The 23,836-nt window shown below is 42.9% G+C and overlaps 1 protein-coding gene across 1 annotated transcript in view; it reads right to left on the bottom strand.

The window, feature by feature from the left end:
- Positions 1-348: 348 nt before the first annotated feature.
- Positions 349-23,836, bottom strand: part of slc17a8 (solute carrier family 17 member 8) — a 42,735-nt gene continuing 19,247 nt past the window's right edge. The window contains exons 9-12 of the mRNA XM_041939274.1: positions 2,584-2,716; positions 1,750-1,860; positions 1,161-1,288; positions 349-678 (exon numbers count right to left, since the gene is read on the bottom strand). Of these exons, the coding sequence (XP_041795208.1) occupies positions 349-678; positions 1,161-1,288; positions 1,750-1,860; positions 2,584-2,716 (702 nt within the window). The remainder of the gene's footprint in view (positions 679-1,160; positions 1,289-1,749; positions 1,861-2,583; positions 2,717-23,836) is intronic.

Below are 23,836 nucleotides of genomic sequence, written 5' to 3'. Positions count from 1 at the left end.
ACAGTGTATGTCAGTGTGGATTACAACTACTGTTCAACTCCATTTCCAAATTTATAACGTATTTGTTGACGTTTTTCTCTTTATTATTTTGACCCAGTGACTTTCTAACAACAATTATGTTTGATTTTTAGCATTTCAGCTTTAATGTTGTGTTTCCATAAGATTGCTTTCATGGTACATCACAGTTAAAGTATTGACCAAAAATGAGAAAGGGCCATATTGAGGTACACATGATGCTGCTGCCTCTATCACTTCTCCGATGTTGCTGAGATTTCCACAGGTGTTAAATCAAGCTTTCGGCCTTGACGGATTTGAGTCTTTTGAAAGTCCTCTGGCCCACAGGGCACCTCACTGGTACCGGTCCTGGTAATCGCCATTCCCATAACGTTCCTCCTCCTCTTGCATGGTCACCCCTCTCTTCTTTTTCCAGCCCTGTTTTCGACCAGATGAATCATCTGTGGTTCCGTAACTCTTTTTGGGGGCTGCCATGCTCTCGCTGTTGAGCTCTGACTCTTCAGCCAGCTCGTCCTCATCAATAATGCCACATTTATCCTCGCTGGTGCTCTCAGGGTTGGCCCAGTCCTGCTGCTCGCCTGAAGCAAAGATAGCGTAGAAGATGACTCCAGAGTAATGCACCATGGATGCAATAACAAAGACATTCTGCCACTCCAGACGAGTCTGTGGGGAGATGAATAGAGTCAATGAATTTCCTGTCCAAAGCAAACTTGCTGATGATTTTATTATGCACCACTGAGGTGACGCTGTAATCCACTGCCTTGCTCATGGCATCGGAAAAAACTACAACTGCAGTGTGTATGATACATTTTACAGGGCTATAAATCATTAACAAGCCACTGGCAGGCGCTGTATTATACCCAGTGATTCTGTGTTTGACCTAAAAGCAAACCTGATATGTTTGATGCATGCAGTGAGGGGAAAACTCATTGAAGGACAGCAGCTTCCTGTGATGTTTTATACACTTCAAATTGATAATGAAGAAAAGCATTTCAACAGAATATGAGATCAAAGGACGTTGACATTAATCTTCAGTTACAGTTAAGATAAGAGCAAAATGTCCAAGATTAATGACTAATAAAATCAAAGTGTGTTAATATCGATGCAAAACAGTTACTGTAGCGTTACAAATCAACTTGTTATACCTTGTTTTTAGTGAGGGCTCCAACAATCAAAGGACACACCATTCCAGATAGCGTCCCCACCCCGTTAGAGATGCCCATCAGGATGCTGGCATAGCGAGGAGCAATATCCAAATGATTGACATTAAAACCTGAAGACACAGCACACACAAGATCAATTCATTATAGGTTAAGATAAAAAATTTAATAGAAATAATATAAAATTCTCTCTTTTTTGGCATATAATGATTTTGTAAAAGTGGACTTGATTTTTTGGCTGCCTTGACAACAGTTCATAAAATATTCAGGAGTGCCTGTTTGAAGGTTTGGCAGGCTAAAGCATGTATACTGCATCACACCCAAAGGAAAAGAAACACTGCATTTCATTTTCTTTCTTTCACAATCCAGAAGATGTAGAAAACTGAGAAAATGTGTTTTTTTCTGCAACATCCTCAGCATTTAAGTGTTTTCAACTGACTCCAGCTTCAAACAAAACCCTCATGTTTTAGGTCCGGTATGTAGTTTAACTAAAGCTCTTACAATTCATACACATATGCACACACACACACATACACAAAACACTGATGTTTCTTTGGTGCAGATGAGGTAATACCTGAGATGGCGAATCCACTGAACCCCACAGCCAGAACAAGAAAGGAGATGGCGACTCCTCGAGTGTGAGAGAAACCGACCACCAACAGCAGAGTGGCTTCCATACCAAATCCTGTGACAATACAGGACCAGAGAATGTGAGTCAATGGCTCATGTAAGAAACAACATGATAAACATTTTCAAATACAGGTAGAGGATCTGGAGGAAATTAGTCAGGGGTTACTTTAAGGACACCTTCAAATGTTTTTTCTGAACAGTTCCTGAACTGAATAGCAAAGGACATCTAGCAGGAAAAAGAGATCAGACTTAATCTTCTAAAGGTCCAGTGTGTGTAGTGTTTAGTGGCATCTAGCAGTGAAGCTGCACACTGCAACCACCTGCCGCCTACTCCGCCCCTACAGTGGCCTCAAAACTAGCAAAAATGTGAAATACTCATTCTAAGGTAACATCACAATTCTTATTTTCATTTCATATTCTGCCAGTGAATCCTCCTAAATTTCCTTTTTGCACACCAACAGAAAAGTTTTAGGACCAGCTGAAGCTGACCAAGCTCAAGAGCAATGGCCCATCGTGACATGGAGCTCATGTTAAAAAACTGCATGAATGAATGAATGAATGAATGAATGATGTCACGTCACCTTAGATTAGAAACAACTGACATTTTGCCACTGGCTAATGAAAGAATCATCTACAATCATCTACAATGATGTCTGAAGGTGAAATGGCTCCTTAAATGTCCACTGCTTGATGTTTGATTATGGGAAACTGTAATACCGCTTCCAGTATCATGATAAATAAACACAAAACTGATTGTTTCTAGTTTACCACGACGTACCTCCACAGTTCATGAGTTTCCTCACATTAGTCGTGGACATGATTTTGTTACTGCGTAAGAAGTCAGCCAGCTGTCCTCCAATAGGAACTACTATTGTCATCACCATGTGTGGGACGGCGGACAGGATCCCCACCTGTTGGGAGATCAAACGTGATTTCATTCATCTATTGATTCTTTTGTTATTGTGTCATGCACAAACAATATGCCCAGAAAACGAGACCAGAAGCAACACAGCAGAGTAGCAACAGAAATTACAAATTAAACTTTCCAAGCTTAAGAAACAAAAATAATTTATAAGCATTAAAATCTAACAGCCATTCCATTCTATCATTGGCAGTGCACCAAATATTCTTAATTTATCATATTAGGGACAATACAGAAGAAAATGTGATTGGTTCTCAACTTTCTGTCATTCCTGTAATTCACACAAACTCCTGGATGTTTTTAAATCTGTCAACTTTTTAACAAAAATGTCTTGAAATAACTTCTCGAATCTAGCAGGTGACTTCCTTCTAACTGTGTTCATACTGCATGATGAATGATTACTGTACGTATATTGTAATTCAGCTTCCTCAAACACAGCATGAAGCTCAGTAGCCCAAGGGGAAAACCTTCTTTTTGACATTGCTTTCTGACATATTAAACAAAGTAAGCATGGTCTTCTCATGTCATATTTTTTGCCTTATTCCAGGAATCCAACCCAAATCTCCCTGAACAGCCAAAGCAGAAACAAACTTCTGAATGCATAAAAAAAAACAGTGAGGTCTATTCTGTATTAAAGTCTGCTATTTCACATCCTTTAAATCCTCATAATTTAATATAGGGGAGACACGTGCACCATAAAGTCATGAGTGAGGAAAATCCCCAAGATCTTTACAAACATGTTGACAAAGCTGAACATGCCAAGATTTTAATTTTGACTTCATAGGTCAAAAAAATTTCCACAGTAAATCCCAAATACTTAAATTCAGGTGTAGATTCCAGTGTTATAGTCCCAATAGTCAAAATTTTGAATGAAATGAAAAATAGATGGAATATGATTCAAGAGTATCATGAGTTAGGACTACTTCCATAGGTATTTTCTGCAATCTCCTTAGTCCCGATTTATTGATTTCATCCCAAAACTGTTATTGGAAGTAATCAAAGCTTGTCAAAGACTGTCCTCTTCAAAATTTTCCTTTATAGAAATATAAATAAAAATGCTAACCTATCTTTAAATTGTAAATTCAATTCTAAAAAAAGGATCACTACACCTTAAAACATTCCAGCCATTTTCGTTTCATTCCACCTCTTCTGATGAGCCTCAATCCGATTAGATTTTCTAGGATGAAGTTTATCTATATCTAAAAATTAAGACATCGCACAATTGATTATACTAAACTCAAACAATGCAGAGTGACATTAACACAGGTTACATCATTACTGTCCATAAAATCTGTTCAGGTAAAGAGAATCACCACCAGACTCTGGACTTTATACAGTTGACCACCACAGCCTTTTCTCTCACTGATATTGATTTGTCATTATTTGGATAAATTCTGCCATTTAAAGCACAGCATTTAGAATCCCTCAGCAAGTCAAGAAAAAAGATCTCTGTCAGCTTTACGTGGGACAACCTACAACATGAAATCGTTGTGCTGCAAAGCAACGACCTGCTGCTGAGAGCTGCTCCTTTCAAAACTGGCTCTTGCAAAGACTCAGTACCGCCCAAGACTGATGTCCCCAAACCTGGAAAACCAGCTGCGAGTAGCATCATTATCTCTACTGTCTGACATCAGACGCCTCTCCAAAGAGAAGCAGCTCCTGCCATTGCAGCGGTTAGTCTGATATATACTTGTTAAATAATTAAGTATGGCTCTCAAAGGATGTTAGAAAAATGGAAATGGTCTTTGATAGTAAAAATATAGCTTCTCAGTGTCTCCATATTGCTGCGGTATGGTCACTTGTTGCACCTGCTGTTGCCTCAGGTAAGTCTTCCCTTTCACGATAGGTAGAAATCCATCCCAGTCACTAAATCCTGAGGTAGCTCTTTGAAGTTTGGTTCCATAATTCGACCAGTGTGCGGATTGGAGCTCCACCTTTTTAAAGTGCGGGTTGGATTTCAGCTTGTGTTTCCCATGTAACACGGCTGCCTTGTCCCTCACTGAAGCAAACACAACTTTCACTGCCATGAGGCCTGGTCCTCTGGCTCGCAATGTCGAAATCTGGTCACAAGCACAATCCACCTCTAACAACTCCCTTAATTTTTCACAAAATCCTCATCTTTATCAAATGGTAAACAACAGTGACAATCGACACATCAGGATGAAACATGATGGGAGAATTTATATTTCTATATCGGTGATAAGTTTTCCTGTCAGTCCCAGTGATCCACACAATCAATCAATCTTACTGTCAAGCTGTGTGAGAGTTTGTCTTCCCCAGGTGATTAAATATATGCAAATCGTTTGCTTGTGTGGTCAGAGACTTGGAATAAGTGATGGAGGAAATTAAAAAGACATATTTAGGCTCCTTTTTCATATTCATGCAACATTCCTTTAATGAGGTTCATGCAGCAAGATCATGGCTTAGCGCAGGTCTAAGCCTTCAGCCAGTCAGCTCATGTGCCCTGAGTAGGGGGCGAAGGCAAGAGGGAGAGAAGATGGCGGCGACTTGCGGAGTAAAGCTTCAAGTCGTTTCATAAGTGTACAGCGAGTTTGTTGTGGGCAGTCACAGTAGTCGGAACTGTTTGTTAGTCACTTTATAGAGGTGATTCTCCACAGTAAGGTGACTTATTCTGAGACCTGCGACACTGAAAACTGCTCCTGGTCCTATCCTTCCTACCCATGTGGTGCGAGGACCAGATCCTTGGTCCTCCTGTCATCTGGAGATAGTAGCAGTGGTTCCCTACTACACAGGTATAACTCTAGATACTTGCCACACGCCTTTTTTACAGTGAAGGGCTCAGTAAATCACAAAAGTTTGTCTGAGACACACATCAATGTCTGGCATACATTCAGGAAGCCATAATCCAAAACCAGTCGTATGATTATCTGTCTTAATTAGGGACACGGGGCAACGTCCCGAGTCACTTATTACTATCCCGCGCGTTTCTTCTTCTTCTTCTTCTTCTTCTTATTAGGGACACGGGGCAACGTCCCGAGTCACTGGCTCCTACAGCTATTTCATAGCTGCAGGAGTCACTTATTACTATCCCGCGCGTTTCTTCTTCTTCTTCTTCTTCTTCTTATTAGGGACACGGGGCACGCTCCGAGTCACTTATTACTATCCCGCGCGTTTCTTCTTCTTATTAGGGACACGGGGCAACGTCCCGAGTCACTGGCTCCTACAGCTATGAAATAGCTGCGCGTTTCTTCTTCTTCTTCTTCTTCTTCTTATTAGGGACACGGGGCAACGTCCCGAGTCACTGGCTCCTACAGCTATGAAATAGCTGCAGGAGCCAGTGACTCGGGGCGTAGCCCCGAGTCACTTATTACTATCCCGCGCGTTTCTTCTTCTTCTTCTTCTTCTTATTAGGGACACGGGGCAACGTCCCGAGTCACTTATTACTATCCCGCGCGTTTCTTCTTCTTCTTCTTCTTCTTATTAGGGACACGGGGCAACGTCCCGAGTCACTGGCTCCTACAGCTATGAAATAGCTGCAGGAGCCAGTGACTCGGGGCGTAGCCCCGAGTCACTTATTACTATCCCGCGCGTTTCTTCTTCTTCTTCTTCTTCTTATTTTTCATCTTCCTCCAAGTTTTCGTCCTCAAACTCGTCCCACAGCTTTGAGAAAACCCTCGCAAATTATATATCAAAACGTGCGTATTGTTCGGGATCGGTGTGCTATTACTTTTCTCAAATTTATCGCAGTTTTTCGCGTCGTAAGACGCGAAAAACTGCGATAAATTTCCCATAAGAAATGAATGGGACGGCCGAAAAAAACAAGATTGAAATTGGAGTTTTTCAAACATCTGTAGCTCAGGCATACATTCACCGAGAGACTTCATTTCAACTTTAAAATGTAGACCCAAGTCTGGTCTATTGGTGTGTTCATCCACATTTTGATTGGTCCTATAGTTTTTGATCAGTCACTGTTCAATGACAGTGATCGTTTGGCGGGAAATTTTGAGATTATAATGGGTGTGTATTGCGCGGAATGTTCGTGCTAGAGTGCGTGCTAGAGTGGCACAGAGTCTAAAAACGATCTGAAAATCTTCTCTTTTTCTCGTCGCTACGGCCACAAATTACACTCTACACGCATAATTTTGGGCTCATTTTGTAGACAAACTTGTCCTCTTTCGTGTGATGTCCTCGAAAAAGCCGAGAGACTTACTGAATTTAAATAGTGAGACGTTTTGTGCAGCCAGCGCCCTCCTGTTCTCCCATTAAGTCCCATGTTAAAATTCAGAGCTGTTTTGTGAGCAAAGCAGAAATGCCTCCTGTCTTTAGATCGCCATAAAACGAAAAGTTGTTGTGTCAGGAATAAAACGAGGAGATGGACGGACTCAGGAAGTTCTCGGGAGTCCGATGATCTATAGTACACTCTGATACGAGGTACGGTTCTCTCACCAGAGGATTTAGTTCAGGAGGTTCGCCGAACCCAAATCTCACTGCATACAATACAAACTCCTGTTCTCTGAGTCGCAGAGTCTTTTTAAGTCGACCATTTTGTCATTTTTCTAAAGAATATCTGGACATAAAACACACGTACATCTGGCCCAGACTTGTCCGCATCTCACAGTGTAATCGGTTTTTTGATAGCAGCTACGGTTTTGACACAATCGCAAGTTGTTCGGAAGAAACCGACAGCGAAAAAGCCGCTTTTCAAGGGAGGAGTTTAACAGGTGCAACTGTCATTTACACACACACCGGTCAATAACCCACGCACACACATCTGCAGGACAACAAGCCTGAGAATGATTATCTTAACGAGCTCAGTCAAAACAAGGGCATTGTTTGAAAACAATCTCCTTCCAACAAACAGTTAAACTCAGCTTCACCAAGCGCTTTGCCAAAAAGGTTGAGAAAGTAGTCACACAAACACACACACAAGCAGGGCTAACCAACAGCTAAAAAGTGATTAAAAACAAGCACGTCAAAACTGAACAGGAACAGGTAAAAAGTGGGAGAGGTAGAGAGGTAATTATCAGCAGGTGGGGCAGAAGTTACACACGCACACAAACAAACACACACACACACACACATTCAGACACACATATACCAGACACATCTCCATGTAGGAGCAGGTTGGGCTGCTTGTGTAGTTCAAGCAGACACACACACACAAACAGACGAAGACACACACATACGCAGTCACACACAATGACAGATACATAAACACACACACACAGACAAATGCATAATGAAAACCCCATCCCCCCGCCCCCTTGTTAACGCCGTTATTAGCTCTGTTAGCACAGTTAGCTCTGTTAGCATTAGCGCCGTTAGCTCTATTCGCACCGCTAGCTGTTAGCTCCGTTAGTGTTAGCTCTGTTAGCTCCGTCAGCATTAGCTCCATTCATGTTTATTGATTCAGTTCATTAATTCATGTTAACAGAGACATGAAGTAGAGGAGAGAAGCAGACACAGACAGCTGAGGTGATCAACAGAGACAGACAAGTAGAAAGCCACAGAAACAGACGAAGACACACACATACGCAGTCACACACAATGACAGATACATAAACACACACACACAGACAAATGCATAATGAAAACCCCCTCCCCCCGCCCCCGGGGTAACGCCGGTATTAGCTCTGTTAGCACAGTTAGCTCTGTTAGCGCTACCGCCGTTAGCGATATTCGCACCGTTAGCTGTTAGCTCAGTTAGTGTTAGCTCTGTTAGCTCTGTTAGCATTAGCTCCATTCATGTTTATTGATTCAGTTCATTAATTCATGTTAACAGAGACATGAAGCAGAGGAGAGAAGCAGACACAGACAGCTGAGGTGATCAACAGAGACAGACAAGGAGAAAGCCACAGAAACACAGCTGGGAGCAATTCATTAATCAGGGACTGACTGCCTCTGATATCTGCAGTTTTCTCAAATTGCAGCCTTTTTCAATTGTCCGCTGCTTCGCCATAGTTTCTCCTAGAGACTTCATTCAAACTTTAAAACGTAGATAATTTTGTCGGCTCAAAATGACCCTCGGCACATTTTGATATCTCTTACGGTTTTCGAGCTATGACCATCGAAGGCCGACGTAAGACGCAAACAACTGCGATAAATTTCCCATAAGAAATGAATGGGGAAATTTCCTCAAATTTCAGCCTTTTTCAATTGTCCGCTGCTCGGCCATACTTTGTCCTAGAGACTTCATTCAAACTTTAAAACGTAGATAATTTTGTCGGCTCCAACACACCCCGTGTCCCTTTCAAAATTTCCCAGGGGGAATTTTCTAGTTAGGGACACGGGGCAACGTCCCGAGTCACTGGCTCCTACAGCTATTTCATAGCTGCAGGAGCCAGTGACTCGGGGCGTAGCCCCGAGTCACTTATTACTATCCCGCGCGTTTCTTCTTCTTCTTATTATTATTATTAGGGACACGGGGCGTAGCCCCGAGTCACTTATTACTATCCCGCGTGTTTCTTCTTATTAGGGACACGGGGCAACGTCCCGAGTCACTGGCTCCTACAGCTATGAAATAGCTGCAGGAGCCAGTGACTCGGGGCGTAGCCCCGAGTCACTTATTACTATCCCGCGCGTTTCTTCTTCTTCTTCTTATTAGGGACACGGGGCACGCTCCGAGGCACTGGCTCCTGCAGCTCTGCTGCAGGAGCCAGTGACTCGGGGCGTAGCCCCGAGTCACTTATTACTATCCCGCGTGTTTCTTCTTATTATTATTATTTTTCATCATCCTCCAAATTTTTGTCCCTGAACTCGCCCCGCAGCTTTGAGAAAACCCTTGCAAATTATATATCAAAACGTGCGGTTTGATCAGGATCGGTGTGCTATTACTTTTCTCAAATTTATCGCAGTTTTTCGCGTCGTAAGACGCGAAAAACTGCGATAAATTTCCCATAAGAATGAATGGGACGGGCGAAAAAAAAAAGATGGAAATTGGAGTTTTTCAAACGTCTGTAGCTCAGGCATACATTCACCGAGAGACTTCATTTGAACTTTAAAACGTAGATAATTTTGTCGGCTCCAAATGACCCTCGGCACATTTTGATATCTCTTACGGTTTTCGAACTATGACCATCGAAGGCCGACGTAAGACGCGAACAACTGCGAAGACTTTCCCATAAGAAATGAATGGGGAAATTTCCTCAAATTTCAGCCTTTTTCAATTGTCCGCAGCTCGGCCATACTTTGTCCTAGAGACTTCATTCAAAGTTTAAAACGTAGATAAATTTGTCAGCTCAAAATTAATACCGGCACATTTTTTGATATCTCTTACGGTTTTCGAGCTATGACCATCTGAAGACCATCAAGTTTCTCACAAAAATGCTCAGAATCTCTCCCTCTACAGTGGGTGATGTCATAAGTTAGAGTGAGACAGCCGGTGAAAAATCGCCTGAAATGTGTTTCTAAAATTGCCGTAAAATACAAACGGTGAATAGGAGACACATAATTTTGGGATCTTTTGTAGACAAACTTGTCCTCTTTCATGTGATGTCCTCGAAAAAGCCGAGAGACTTACTGAATTTAAATAGTGAGGCTTTTTGTGTAGCCACCTCCCTCTAGCTCTCCCATTGACTCCAATGTAAAAATTCAGAGCTGTTTTGTGAGAAAAGCATAAATGCCTCCTGTCTTTACATCGCCATAAAACGAAAAGTTGTTGTCTCAGGAATAAAACGAGATGATATTCGGACTCAGGAAGTTCTCGGGAGTCCGATGATCTATAGTACACTCTGATACGAGGTACGGTTCTCTCACCAGAGGATTTAGTTCAGGAGGTTCGCCGAACCCAAATCTCACTGCATACAATACAAACTCCTGTTCTCTGAGTCGCAGAGTCTTTTTAAGTCGACCATTTTGTCATTTTTCTAAAGAATATCTGGACATAAAACACACGTACATCTGGCCCAGACTTGTCCGCATCTCACAGTGTAATCGGTTTTTTGATAGCAGCTACGGTTTTGACACAATCGCAAGTTGTTCGGAAGAAACCGACAGCGAAAAAGCCGCTTTTCAAGGGAGGAGTTTAACAGGTGCAACTGTCATTTACACACACACCGGTCAATAACCCACGCACACACATCTGCAGGACAACAAGCCTGAGAATGATTATCTTAACGAGCTCAGTCAAAACAAGGGCATTGTTTGAAAACAATCTCCATCCAACAAACAGTTAAACTCAGCTTCACCAAGCGCTTTGCCAAAAAGGTTGAGACAGTAGTCACACAAACGCACACACAAGCAGGGCTAACCAACAGCTAAAAAGTGATTAAAAACAAGCACGTCAAAACTGAACAGGAACAGGTAAAAAGTGGGAGAGGTAGAGAGGTAATTATCAGCAGGTGGGGCAGAAGTTACACACGCACACAAACAAACACACACACACACACACATTCAGACACACATATACCAGACACATCTCCATGTAGGAGCTGGTTGGGCTGCTTGTGTAGTTCAAGCAGACACACACACACAAACAGACGAAGACACACACATACGCAGTCACACACAACGACAGATACATAAACACACACACACAGACAAATGCATAATGAAAACCCCATCCCCCCGCCCCCTTGTTAACGCCGTTAGCTCTGTTGGCTCTGTTAGCACAGTTAGCTCTGTTAGCGCTAGCGCCGTTAGCTATATTCGCACCTTTAGCTGTTAGCTCAGTTAGTGTTAGCTCTGTTAGCTCCGTTAGCATTAGCTCCATTCATGTTTATTGATTCAGTTCATTAATTCATGTTAACAGAGACATGAAGCAGAGGAGAGAAGCAGACACAGACAGCTGAGGTGATCAACAGAGACAGACAAGGAGAAAGCCACAGAAACACAGCTGAGAGCAATTCATTAATCAGGGACTGACTACCTCTGATATCTGCCGTTTTCTCAATTTGCAGCCTTTTTCAATTGTCCGCTGCTTCGCCATAGTTTCTCCTAGAGACTTCATTCAAACTTTAAAACGTAGATAATTTTGTCGGCTCAAAATGACCCTCGGCACATTTTGATATCTCTTACGGTTTTCGAGCTATGACCATCGAAGGCCGACGTAAGACGCAAACAACTGCGATAAATTTCCCATAAGAAATGAATGGGGAAATTTCCTCAAATTTCAGCCTTTTTCAATTGTCCGCTGCTCGGCCATACTTTGTCCTAGAGACTTCATTCAAACTTTAAAACGTAGATAATTTTGTCGGCTCAAACACACCCCGTGTCCCTTTCAAAATTTCCCAGAGGGAATTTTCTAGTTATTATTTTTCATCTTCCTCCAAGTTTTCGTCCCTTAACTCGCCCCGCAGCTTTGAGAAAACCCTCGCAAATTATATATCAAAATGTGCGTATTGTTCGGGATCGGTGTGCTATTACTTTTCTCAAATTTATCGCAGTTTTTCGCGTCGTAAGACGCGAAAAACTGCGATAAATTTCCCATAAGAAATGAATGGGACGGGCGAAAAAAAACAAGATTGAAATTGGAGTTTTTCAAACATCTGTAGCTCAGGCATACATTCACCGAGAGACTTCATTTCAACTTTAAAATGTAGACCCAAGTCTGGTCTATTGGTGTGTTCATCCACATTTTGATTGGTCCTATAGTTTTTGATCAGTCACTGTTCAATGACAGTGATCGTTTGGCGGGAAATTTTGAGATTATAATGGGTGTGTATTGCGCGGAATGTTCGTGCTAGAGTGCGTGCTAGAGTGGCACAGAGTCTAAAAACGATCTGAAAATCTTCTCTTTTTCTCGTCGCTACGGCCACAAATTACACTCTACACGCATAATTTTGGGCTCATTTTGTAGACAAACTTGTCCTCTTTCGTGTGATGTCCTCGAAAAAGCCGAGAGACTTACTGAATTTAAATAGTGAGACGTTTTGTGCAGCCAGCGCCCTCCTGTTCTCCCATTAAGTCCCATGTTAAAATTCAGAGCTGTTTTGTGAGCAAAGCAGAAATGCCTCCTGTCTTTAGATCGCCATAAAACGAAAAGTTGTTGTGTCAGGAATAAAACGAGGAGATGGCCGGACTCAGGAAGTTCTCGGGAGTCCGATGATCTATAGTACACTCTGATACGAGGTACGGTTCTCTCACCAGAGGATTTAGTTCAGGAGGTTCGCCGAACCCAAATCTCACTGCATACAATACAAACTCCTGTTCTCTGAGTCGCAGAGTCTTTTTAAGTCGACCATTTTGTCATTTTTCTAAAGAATATCTGGACATAAAACACACGTACATCTGGCCCAGACTTGTCCGCATCTCACAGTGTAATCGGTTTTTTGATAGCAGCTACGGTTTTGACACAATCGCAAGTTGTTCGGAAGAAACCGACAGCGAAAAAGCCGCTTTTCAAGGGAAGAGTTTAACAGGTGCAACTGTCATTTACACACACACCGGTCAATAACCCACGCACACACATCTGCAGGACAACAAGCCTGAGAATGATTATCTTAACGAGCTCAGTCAAAACAAGGGCATTGTTTGAAAACAATCTCCATCCAACAAACAGTTAAACTCAGCTTCACCAAGCGCTTTGCCAAAAAGGTTGAGACAGTAGTCACACAAACACACACACAAGCAGGGCTAACCAACAGCTAAAAAGTGATTAAAAACAAGCACGTCAAAACTGAACAGGAACAGGTAAAAAGTGGGAGAGGTAGAGAGGTAATTATCAGCAGGTGGGGCAGAAGTTACACACGCACACAAACAAACACACACACACACACACACACACATTCAGACACACATATACCAGACACATCTCCATGTAGGAGCAGGTTGGGCTGCTTGTGTAGTTCAAGCAGACACACACACACAAACAGACGAAGACACACACATACGCAGTCACACACAACGACAGATACATAAACACACACACACAGACAAATGCATAATGAAAACCCCATCCCCCCGCCCCCTTGTTAACGCCGTTAGCTCTGTTAGCTCTGTTAGCACAGTTAGCTCTGTTAGCGCTAGCGCCGTTAGCTATATTCGCACCTTTAGCTGTTAGCTCAGTTAGTGTTAGCTCCGTTAGCATTAGCTCCATTCATGTTTATTGATTCAGTTCATTAATTCATGTTAACAGAGACATGAAGCAGAGGAGAGAAGCAGACACAGACAGCTGAGGTGATCAACAGAGACAGACAAGGAGAAAGCCACAGAAACACAGCTGAGAGCAATTCATTAATCAGGGACTGACTACCTCTGATATCTGCCGTTTTCTCAATTTGCAGCCTTTTTCAATTGTCCGCTGCTTCGCCATAGTTTCTCCTAGAGACTTCATTCAAACTTTAAAACGTAGATAATTTTGTCGGCTCAAAATGACCCTCGGCACATTTTGATATCTCTTACGGTTTTCGAGCTATGACCATCGAAGGCCGACGTAAGACGCAAACAACTGCGATAAATTTCCCATAAGAAATGAATGGGGAAATTTCCTCAAATTTCAGCCTTTTTCAATTGTCCGCTGCTCGGCCATACTTTGTCCTAGAGACTTCATTCAAACTTTAAAACGTAGATAATTTTGTCGGCTCGAACACACCCCGTGTCCCTTTCAAAATTTCCCAGAGGGAATTTTCTAGTTACCTCTGCACCTCTCCCACTGTTTACCTGTTCCTGTTCAGTTTTGACGTGCTGTTTTTAATCACTTTTTAGCTGTTGGTTAGCCCTGCTTGTGTGTGTGAGTTTAACTGTTTGTTGGATGGAGATTGTTTTCAAACAATGCCCTTGTTTTGACTGAGCTCGTTAAGATAATCATTCTCAGGCTTGTTGTCCTGCAGATGTGTGTGCGTGGGTTATTGACCGGTGTGTGTGTAAATGACAGTTGCACCTGTTAAACTCTTCCCTTGAAAAGCGGCTTTTTCGCTGTCGGTTTCTTCCGAACAACTTGCGATTGTGTCAAAACCGTAGCTGCTATCAAAAAACCGATTACACTGTGAGATGCGGACAAGTCTGGGCCAGATGTACGTGTGTTTTATGTCCAGATATTCTTTAGAAAAATGACAAAATGGTCGACTTAAAAAGACTCTGCGACTCAGAGAACAGGAGTTTGTATTGTATGCAGTGAGATTTGGGTTCGGCGAACCTCCTGAACTAAATCCTCTGGTGAGAGAACCGTACCTCGTATCAGAGTGTACTATAGATCATCGGACTCCCGAGAACTTCCTGAGTCCGGCCATCTCCTCGTTTTATTCCTGACACAACAACTTTTCGTTTTATGGCGATCTAAAGACAGGAGGCATTTCTGCTTTGCTCACAAAACAGCTCTGAATTTTAACATGGGACTTAATGGGAGAACAGGAGGGCGCTGGCTGCACAAAACGTCTCACTATTTAAATTCAGTAAGTCTCTCGGCTTTTTCGAGGACATCACACGAAAGAGGACAAGTTTGTCTACAAAATGAGCCCAAAATTATGCGTGTAGAGTGTAATTTGTGGCCGTAGCGACGAGAAAAAGAGAAGATTTTCAGATCGTTTTTAGACTCTGTGCCACTCTAGCACGCACTCTAGCACGAACATTCCGCGCAATACACACCCATTATAATCTCAAAATTTCCCGCCAAACGATCACTGTCATTGAACAGTGACTGATCAAAAACTATAGGACCAATCAAAATGTGGATGAACACACCAATAGACCAGACTTGGGTCTACATTTTAAAGTTGAAATGAAGTCTCTCGGTGAATGTATGCCTGAGCTACAGATGTTTGAAAAACTCCAATTTCAATCTTGTTTTTTTCGCCCGTCCCATTCATTTCTTATGGGAAATTTATCGCAGTTTTTCGCGTCTTACGACGCGAAAAACTGCGATAAATTTGAGAAAAGTAATAGCACACCGATCCCGAACAATACGCACGTTTTGATATATAATTTGCGAGGGTTTTCTCAAAGCTGCGGGGCGAGTTTGAGGACGAAAACTTGGAGGAAGATGAAAAATAATAATAAGAAGAAGAAGAAGAAACGCGCGGGATAGTAATAAGTGACTCGGGGCTACGCCCCGAGTCACTGGCTCCTGCAGCTATGAAATAGCTGTAGGAGCCAGTGACTCGGGACGTTGCCCCGTGTCCCTAATAACTAGAAAATTCCCCCTGGGAAATTTTGAAAGGGACACGGGGTGCGTTCGAGCCGACAAAATTATCTACGTTTTAAAGTTTGAATGAAGTCTCTAGGACAAAGTATGGCCGAGCAGCGGACAATTGAAAAAGGCTGAAATTTGAGGAAATTTCCCCATTCATTTCTTATGGGAAATTTATCGCAGTTGTTCGCGTCTTACGTCGGCCTTCGATGGTCATAGCTCGAAAACCGTAAGAGATATCAAAATGTGCCGAGGGTCATTTGGAGCCGACAAAATTATCTACGTTTTAAAGTTTGAATGAAGTCTCTAGGAGAAACTATGGCGAAGCAGCGGACAATTGAAAAAGGCTGCAATGTGAGAAAACTGCAGATATCAGAGGTAGTCAGTCCCTGATTAATGAATTGCTCTCAGCTGTGTTTCTGTGGCTTTCTCCTTGTCTGTCTCTGTTGATCACCTCAGCTGTCTGTGTCTGCTTCTGTCCTCTGCTTCATGTCTCTGTTAACATGAATTAATGAACTGAATCAATAAACATGAATGGAGCTAATGCTAACGGAGCTAACAGAGCTAACACTAACGGAGCGAACAGCTAACGGTGCGAATAGAGCTAACAGCTCTAACGCTAACAGAGCTAACTGTGCTAACAGAGCTAATAGAGCTAACGGCGTTAACAAGGGGGCGGGGGATGGGGTTTTCATTATGCATTTGTCTGTGTGTGTGTGTTTATGTATCTGTCGTTGTGTGTGACTGCGTATGTGTGTGTCTTCGTCTGTTTCTGTGGCTTTCTCCTTGTCTGTCTCTGTTGATCACCTCAGCTGTCTGTGTCTGCTTCTCTCCTCTGCTTCATGTCTCTGTTAACATGAATTAATGAACTGAATCAATAAGCATGAATGGAGTTAATGCTAACAGAGCTAACAGAGCTAACACTAACGGAGCTAACACTAACGGAGCTAACAGCTAACGGTGCGAATAGAGCTAACGGCGCTAACGCTAACAGAGCTAACTGTGCTAACAGAGCTAACAGAGCTAACGGCGTTAACAAGGGGGCGGGGGGATGGGGTTTTCATTATGCATTTGTCTGTGTGTGTGTGTTTATGTATCTGTCATTGTGTGTGACTGAGTATGTGTGTGTCTTCGTCTGTTTGTGTGTGTGTGTCTGCTTGAACTACACAAGCAGCCCAACCAGCTCCAACATGGAGATGTGTATAGTATATATGTGTCTGAATGTGTGTGTGTGCGTGTGTGCCTGTGTAACTTCTGCCCCACCTGCTGATAATTACCTCTGCACCTCTCCCACTGTTTACCTGTTCCTGTTCAGTTTTGACGTGCTGTTTTTAATCACTTTTTAGCTGTTGGTTAGCCCTTTTTGTGTGTGCATTTGTGTGACTACTGTCTCAACCTTTTTGGCAAAGCGCTTGGTGAAGCTGAGTTTAACTGTTTGTTGGATGGAGATTGTTTTCAAACAATGCCCTTGTTTTGACTGAGCTCGTTAAGATAATCATTCTCAGGCTTGTTGTCCTGCAGATGTGTGTGCGTGGGTTATTGACCGGTGTGTGTGTAAATGACAGTTGCACCTGTTAAACTCTTCCCTTGAAAAGCGGCTTTTTCGCTGTCGGTTTCTTCCGAACAACTTGCGATTGTGTCAAAACCGTAGCTGCTATCAAAAAACCGATTACACTGTGAGATGCGGACAAGTCTGGGCCAGATGTACGTGTGTTTTATGTCCAGATATTCTTTAGAAAAATGACAAAATGGTCGACTTAAAAAGACTCTGCGACTCAGAGAACAGGAGTTTGTATTGTATGCAGTGAGATTTGGGTTCGGCGAACCTCCCGAACTAAATCCTCTGGTGAGAGAACCGTACCTCGTATCAGAGTGTACTATAGATCATCGGACTCCCGAGAACTTCCTGAGTCCGGCCATCTCCTCGTTTTATTCCTGACACAACAACTTTTCGTTTTATGGCGATCTAAAGACAGGAGGCATTTCTGCTTTGCTCACAAAACAGCTCTGAATTTTAACATGGGACTTAATGGGAGAACAGGAGGGCGCTGGCTGCACAAAACGTCTCACTATTTAAATTCAGTAAGTCTCTCGGCTTTTTCGAGGACATCACACGAAAGAGGACAAGTTTGTCTACAAACTGATCCCAAAATTATGCGTGTAGAGTGTAATTTGTGGCCGTAGCGACGAGAAAACGAGAAGATTTTCAGATCGTTTTTAGACTCTGTGCCACTCTAGCACGCACTCTAGCACGAACATTCCGCGCAATACACACCCATTATAATCTCAAAATTTCCCGCCAAACGATCACTGTCATTGAACAGTGACTGATCAAAAACTATAGGACCAATCAAAATGTGGATGAACACACCAATAGACCAGACTTGGGTCTACATTTTAAAGTTGAAATGAAGTCTCTCGGTGAATGTATGCCTGAGCTACAGATGTTTGAAAAACTCCAATTTCAATCTTGTTTTTTTCGCCCGTCCCATTCATTTCTTATGGGAAATTTATCGCAGTTTTTCGCGTCTTACGACGCGAAAAACTGCGATAAATTTGAGAAAAGTAATAGCACACCGATCCCGATCAAACCGCACGTTTTGATATATAATTTGCAAGGGTTTTCTCAAAGCTGCGGGGTGAGTTTAGGGACGAAAATTTGGAGGATGATGAAAAATAATAACTAGAAAATTCCCCCTGGGAAATTTTGAAAGGGACACGGGGTGTGTTGGAGCCGACAAAATTATCTACGTTTTAAAGTTTGAATGAAGTCTCTAGGACAAAGTATGGCCGAGCAGCGGACAATTGAAAAAGGCTGAAATTTGAGGAAATTTCCCCATTCATTTCTTATGGGAAATTTATCGCAGTTGTTTGCGTCTTACGTCGGCCTTCGATGGTCATAGCTCGAAAACCGTAAGAGATATCAAAATGTGCCGAGGGTCATTTTGAGCCGACAAAATTATCTACGTTTTAAAGTTTGAATGAAGTCTCTAGGAGAAACTATGGCGAAGCAGCGGACAATTGAAAAAGGCTGCAATTTGAGAAAACAGCAGATATCAGAGGTAGTCAGTCCCTGATTAATGAACTGGTCCCAGCTGTGTTTCTGTGGCTTTCTCCTTGTCTGTCTCTGTTGATCACCTCAGCTGTCTGTGTCTGCTTCTCTCCTCTGCTTCATGTCTCTGTTAACATGAATTAATGAACTGAATCAATAAACATGAATGGAGCTAATGCTAACGGAGCTAACAGAGCTAACACTAACGGAGCAAACAGCAAACCGCGCTAATAGAGCTAACGGCGCTAACGCTAACAGAGCTAACTGTGCTAACAGAGCTAACGGTGCTAACAGAGCTAACAGAGCTAACGGCGTTAACAAGGGGGCGGGGGGATAGGGTTTTCATTATGCATTTGTCTGTGTGTGTGTGTTTATGTATCTGTCATTGTGTGTGACTGCGTATGTGTGTGTCTTCGTCTGTTTGTGTGTGTGTGTCTGCTTGAACTACACAAGCAGCCCAACCAGCTCCTACATGGAGATGTGTCTGGTATATGTGTGTCTGAATGTGTGTGTGTGTGTGTGTGTGTGCGTGTGTGCCTGTGTAACTTCTGCATTTGTGTGACTACTGTCTCAACCTCTTTGGCAAAGAGCTTTCTGAAGCTGAGTTTAACTGCTTGTTGGACGGAGATTGTTTTCAAACAATGCCCTTGTTTTGACTGAGCTCGTTAAGATAATCATTCTCAGGCTTGTTGTCCTGCAGATGTGTGTGCGTGGGTTATTGACCGGTGTGTGTGTAAATGACAGTTAATGACAGTTACACCTGTTAACTGAAAAGCGGCTTTTTCGCTGTCGGTTTCTTCCGAACAACTTGCGATTGTGTCAAAACCGTAGCTGCTATCAAAAAACCGATTACACTGTGAGATGCGGACAAGTCTGGGCCAGATGTACGTGTGTTTTATGTCCAGATATTCTTTAGAAAAATGACAAAATGGTCGACTTAAAAAGACTCTGCGACTCAGAGAACAGGAGTTTGTATTGTATGCAGTGAGATTTGGGTTCAGCGAACCTCCTGAACTAAATCCTCTGGTGAGAGAACCGTACCTCGTATCAGAGTGTACTATAGATCATCGGACTCCCGAGACCTTCCTGAGTCCGACCATCTCCTCGTTTTATTCCTGAGACAACAACTTTTCGTTTTATGGCGATCTAAAGACAGGAGGCATTTCTGCTTTGCTCACAAAACAGCTCTGAATTTTAACATGGGACTTAATGGGAGAGCAGGAGGGAGATGGCTGCACAAAAAGCCTCACTATTTAAATTCAGTAAGTCTCTCAGCTTTTTCGAGGGCATCACACGAAAGAGGACAAGTTTGTCTACAAAAGATCCCAAAATTATGTGTCTCCTATTCACCGTTTGGATTTTACGGCAATTTTAGAAACACATTTCAGGCGATTTCTCACTGGCTGTCTCACTCTAACTTTTGAAATTACCCACTCTAGGGGGAGAAATTCTGAGCATTTTTGTGAGAAACTTGATGGTCTTCGGATGGTCATAGCTCGAAAACCGTAAGAGATATCAAAAAATGTGCCGGTGTTCATTTTGAGCCGACAAAATTATCTACGTTTTAAAGTTTGAATGAAGTCTCTAGGACAAAGTATGGCCGAGCAGCGGACAATTGAAAAAGGCTGAAATTTGAGGAAATTTCCCCATTCATTTCTTTTGGGAAATTTATCGCAGTTGTTTGCGTCTTACGTCGGCCTTCGATGGTCATAGCTCGAAAACCGTAAGAGATATCAAAATGTGCCGAGGGTCATTTTGAGCCGACAAAATTATCTACGTTTTAAAGTTTGAATGAAGTCTCTAGGAGAAACTATGGCGAAGCAGCGGACAATTGAAAAAGGCTGCAATTTGAGAAAACAGCAGATATCAGAGGCAGTCAGTCCCTGATTAATGAACTGGTCCCAGCTGTGTTTCTGTGGCTTTCTCCTCTGCTTCATGTCTCTGTTAACATGAATTAATGAACTGAATCAATAAACATGAATGGAGCTAATGCTAACAGAGCTAACAGAGCTAACACTAACTGAGCTAACAGCTAACGGTGCGAATATCGCTAACGGCGGTAGCGCTAACAGAGCTAACTGTGCTAGCAGAGCTAATAGAGCTAACAGCGTTAACAAGGGGGCGGGGGGATGGGGTTTTCATTATGCATTTGTCTGTGTGTGTGTGTTTATGTATCTGTCATTGTGTGTGACTGCGTATGTGTGTGTCTTCGTCTGTTTGTGTGTGTGTGTCTGCTTGAACTACACAAGCAGCCCAACCAGCTCCTACATGGAGATGTGTCTGGTATATGTGTGTCTGAATGTGTGTGTGTGTGTGTGTTTGTTTGTGTGCGTGTGTAACTTCTGCCCCACCTGCTGATAATTACCTCTCTACCTCTCCCACTTTTTACCTGTTCCTGTTCAGTTTTGACGTGCTTGTTTTTAATCACTTTTTAGCTGTTGGTTAGCCCTGCTTGTGTGTGTGTTTGTGTGACTACTTTCTCAACCTTTTTGGCAAAGCGCTTGGTGAAGCTGAGTTTAACTGTTTGTTGGATGGAGATTGTTTTCAAACAATGCCCTTGTTTTGACTGAGCTCGTTAAGATAATCATTCTCAGGCTTGTTGTCCTGCAGATGTGTGTGCGTGGGTTATTGACCGGTGTGTGTGTAAATGACAGTTGCACCTGTTAAACTCCTCCCTTGAAAAGCGGCTTTTTCGCTGTCGGTTTCTTCCGAACAACTTGCGATTGTGTCAAAACCGTAGCTGCTATCAAAAAACCGATTACACTGTGAGATGCGGACAAGTCTGGGCCAGATGTACGTGTGTTTTATGTCCAGATATTCTTTAGAAAAATGACAAAATGGTCGACTTAAAAAGACTCTGCGACTCAGAGAACAGGAGTTTGTATTGTATGCAGTGAGATTTGGGTTCGGCGAACCTCCTGAACTAAATCCTCTGGTGAGAGAACCGTACCTCGTATCAGAGTGTACTATAGATCATCGGACTCCCGAGAACTTCCTGAGTCCGGCCATCTCCTCGTTTTATTCCTGACACAACAACTTTTCGTTTTATGGCGATCTAAAGACAGGAGGCATTTCTGCTTTGCTCACAAAACAGCTCTGAATTTTAACATGGGACTTAATGGGAGAACAGGAGGGCGCTGGCTGCACAAAACGTCTCACTATTTAAATTCAGTAAGTCTCTCGGCTTTTTCGAGGACATCACACGAAAGAGGACAAGTTTGTCTACAAACTGATCCCAAAATTATGCGTGTAGAGTGTAATTTGTGGCCGTAGCGACGAGAAAAAGAGAAGATTTTCAGATCGTTTTTAGACTCTGTGCCACTCTAGCACGCACTCTAGCACGAACATTCCGCGCAATACACACCCATTATAATCTCAAAATTTCCCGCCAAACGATCACTGTCATTGAACAGTGACTGATCAAAAACTATAGGACCAATCAAAATGTGGATGAACACACCAATAGACCAGACTTGGGTCTACATTTTAAAGTTGAAATGAAGTCTCTCGGTGAATGTATGCCTGAGCTACAGATGTTTGAAAAACTCCAATTTCAATCTTGTTTTTTTCGGCCGTCCCATTCATTTCTTATGGGAAATTTATCGCAGTTTTTCGCGTCTTACGACGCGAAAAACTGCGATAAATTTGAGAAAAGTAATAGCACACCGATCCCGAACAATACGCACGTTTTGATATATAATTTGCGAGGGTTTTCTCAAAGCTGCGGGGCGAGTTTGAGGACGAAAACTTGGAGGAAGATGAAAAATAATAAGAAGAAGAAGAAGAAGAAGAAGAAGAAACGCGCGGGATAGTAATAAGTGACTCGGGGCTACGCCCCGAGTCACTGGCTCCTGCAGCAGAGCTGCAGGAGCCAGTGCCTCGGAGCGTGCCCCGTGTCCCTAATAAGAAGAAGAAGAAGAAACGCGCGGGATAGTAATAAGTGACTCGGGGCTACGCCCCGAGTCACTGGCTCCTGCAGCTATGAAATAGCTGTAGGAGCCAGTGACTCGGGACGTTGCCCCGTGTCCCTAATAAGAAGAAACGCGCGGGATAGTAATAAGTGACTCGGGGCTACGCCCCGAGGCACTGGCTCCTGCAGCAGAGCTGCAGGAGCCAGTGCCTCGGAGCGTGCCCCGTGTCCCTAATAACTAGAAAATTCCCTCTGGGAAATTTTGAAAGGGACACGGGGTGTGTTCGAGCCGACAAAATTATCTACGTTTTAAAGTTTGAATGAAGTCTCTAGGACAAAGTATGGCCGAGCAGCGGACAATTGAAAAAGGCTGAAATTTGAGGAAATTTCCCCATTCATTTCTTATGGGAAATTTATCGCAGTTGTTTGCGTCTTACGTCGGCCTTCGATGGTCATAGCTCGAAAACCGTAAGAGATATCAAAATGTGCCGAGGGTCATTTTGAGCCGACAAAATTATCTACGTTTTAAAGTTTGAATGAAGTCTCTAGGAGAAACTATGGCGAAGCAGCGGACAATTGAAAAAGGCTGCAAATTGAGAAAACGGCAGATATCAGAGGTAGTCAGTCCCTGATTAATGAATTGCTCTCAGCTGTGTTTCTGTGGCTTTCTCCTTGTCTGTCTCTGTTGATCACCTCAGCTGTCTGTGTCTGCTTCTCTCCTCTGCTTCATGTCTCTGTTAACATGAATTAATGAACTGAATCAATAAACATGAATGGAGCTAATGCTAACGGAGCTAACAGAGCTAACACTAACTGAGCTAACAGCTAAAGGTGCGAATATAGCTAACGGCGCTAGCGCTAACAGAGCTAACTGTGCTAACAGAGCTAACAGAGCTAACGGCGTTAACAAGGGGGCGGGGGGATGGGGTTTTCATTATGCATTTGTCTGTGTGTGTGTGTTTATGTATCTGTCGTTGTGTGTGACTGCGTATGTGTGTGTCTTCGTCTGTTTGTGTGTGTGTGTCTGCTTGAACTACACAAGCAGCCCAACCTGCTCCTACATGGAGATGTGTCTGGTATATGTGTGTCTGAATGTGTGTGTGTGTGTGTGTGTGTGTTTGTT

The sequence above is a fragment of the Chelmon rostratus genome, chromosome 6 (genome assembly GCF_017976325.1).
Source record: "Chelmon rostratus isolate fCheRos1 chromosome 6, fCheRos1.pri, whole genome shotgun sequence".
Lineage (NCBI taxonomy): Eukaryota > Metazoa > Chordata > Actinopteri > Chaetodontiformes > Chaetodontidae > Chelmon > Chelmon rostratus.
The sequence above is the reverse complement of the archived record's forward strand: the minus strand, read 5'-3'. Positions and strand labels throughout refer to the sequence as shown.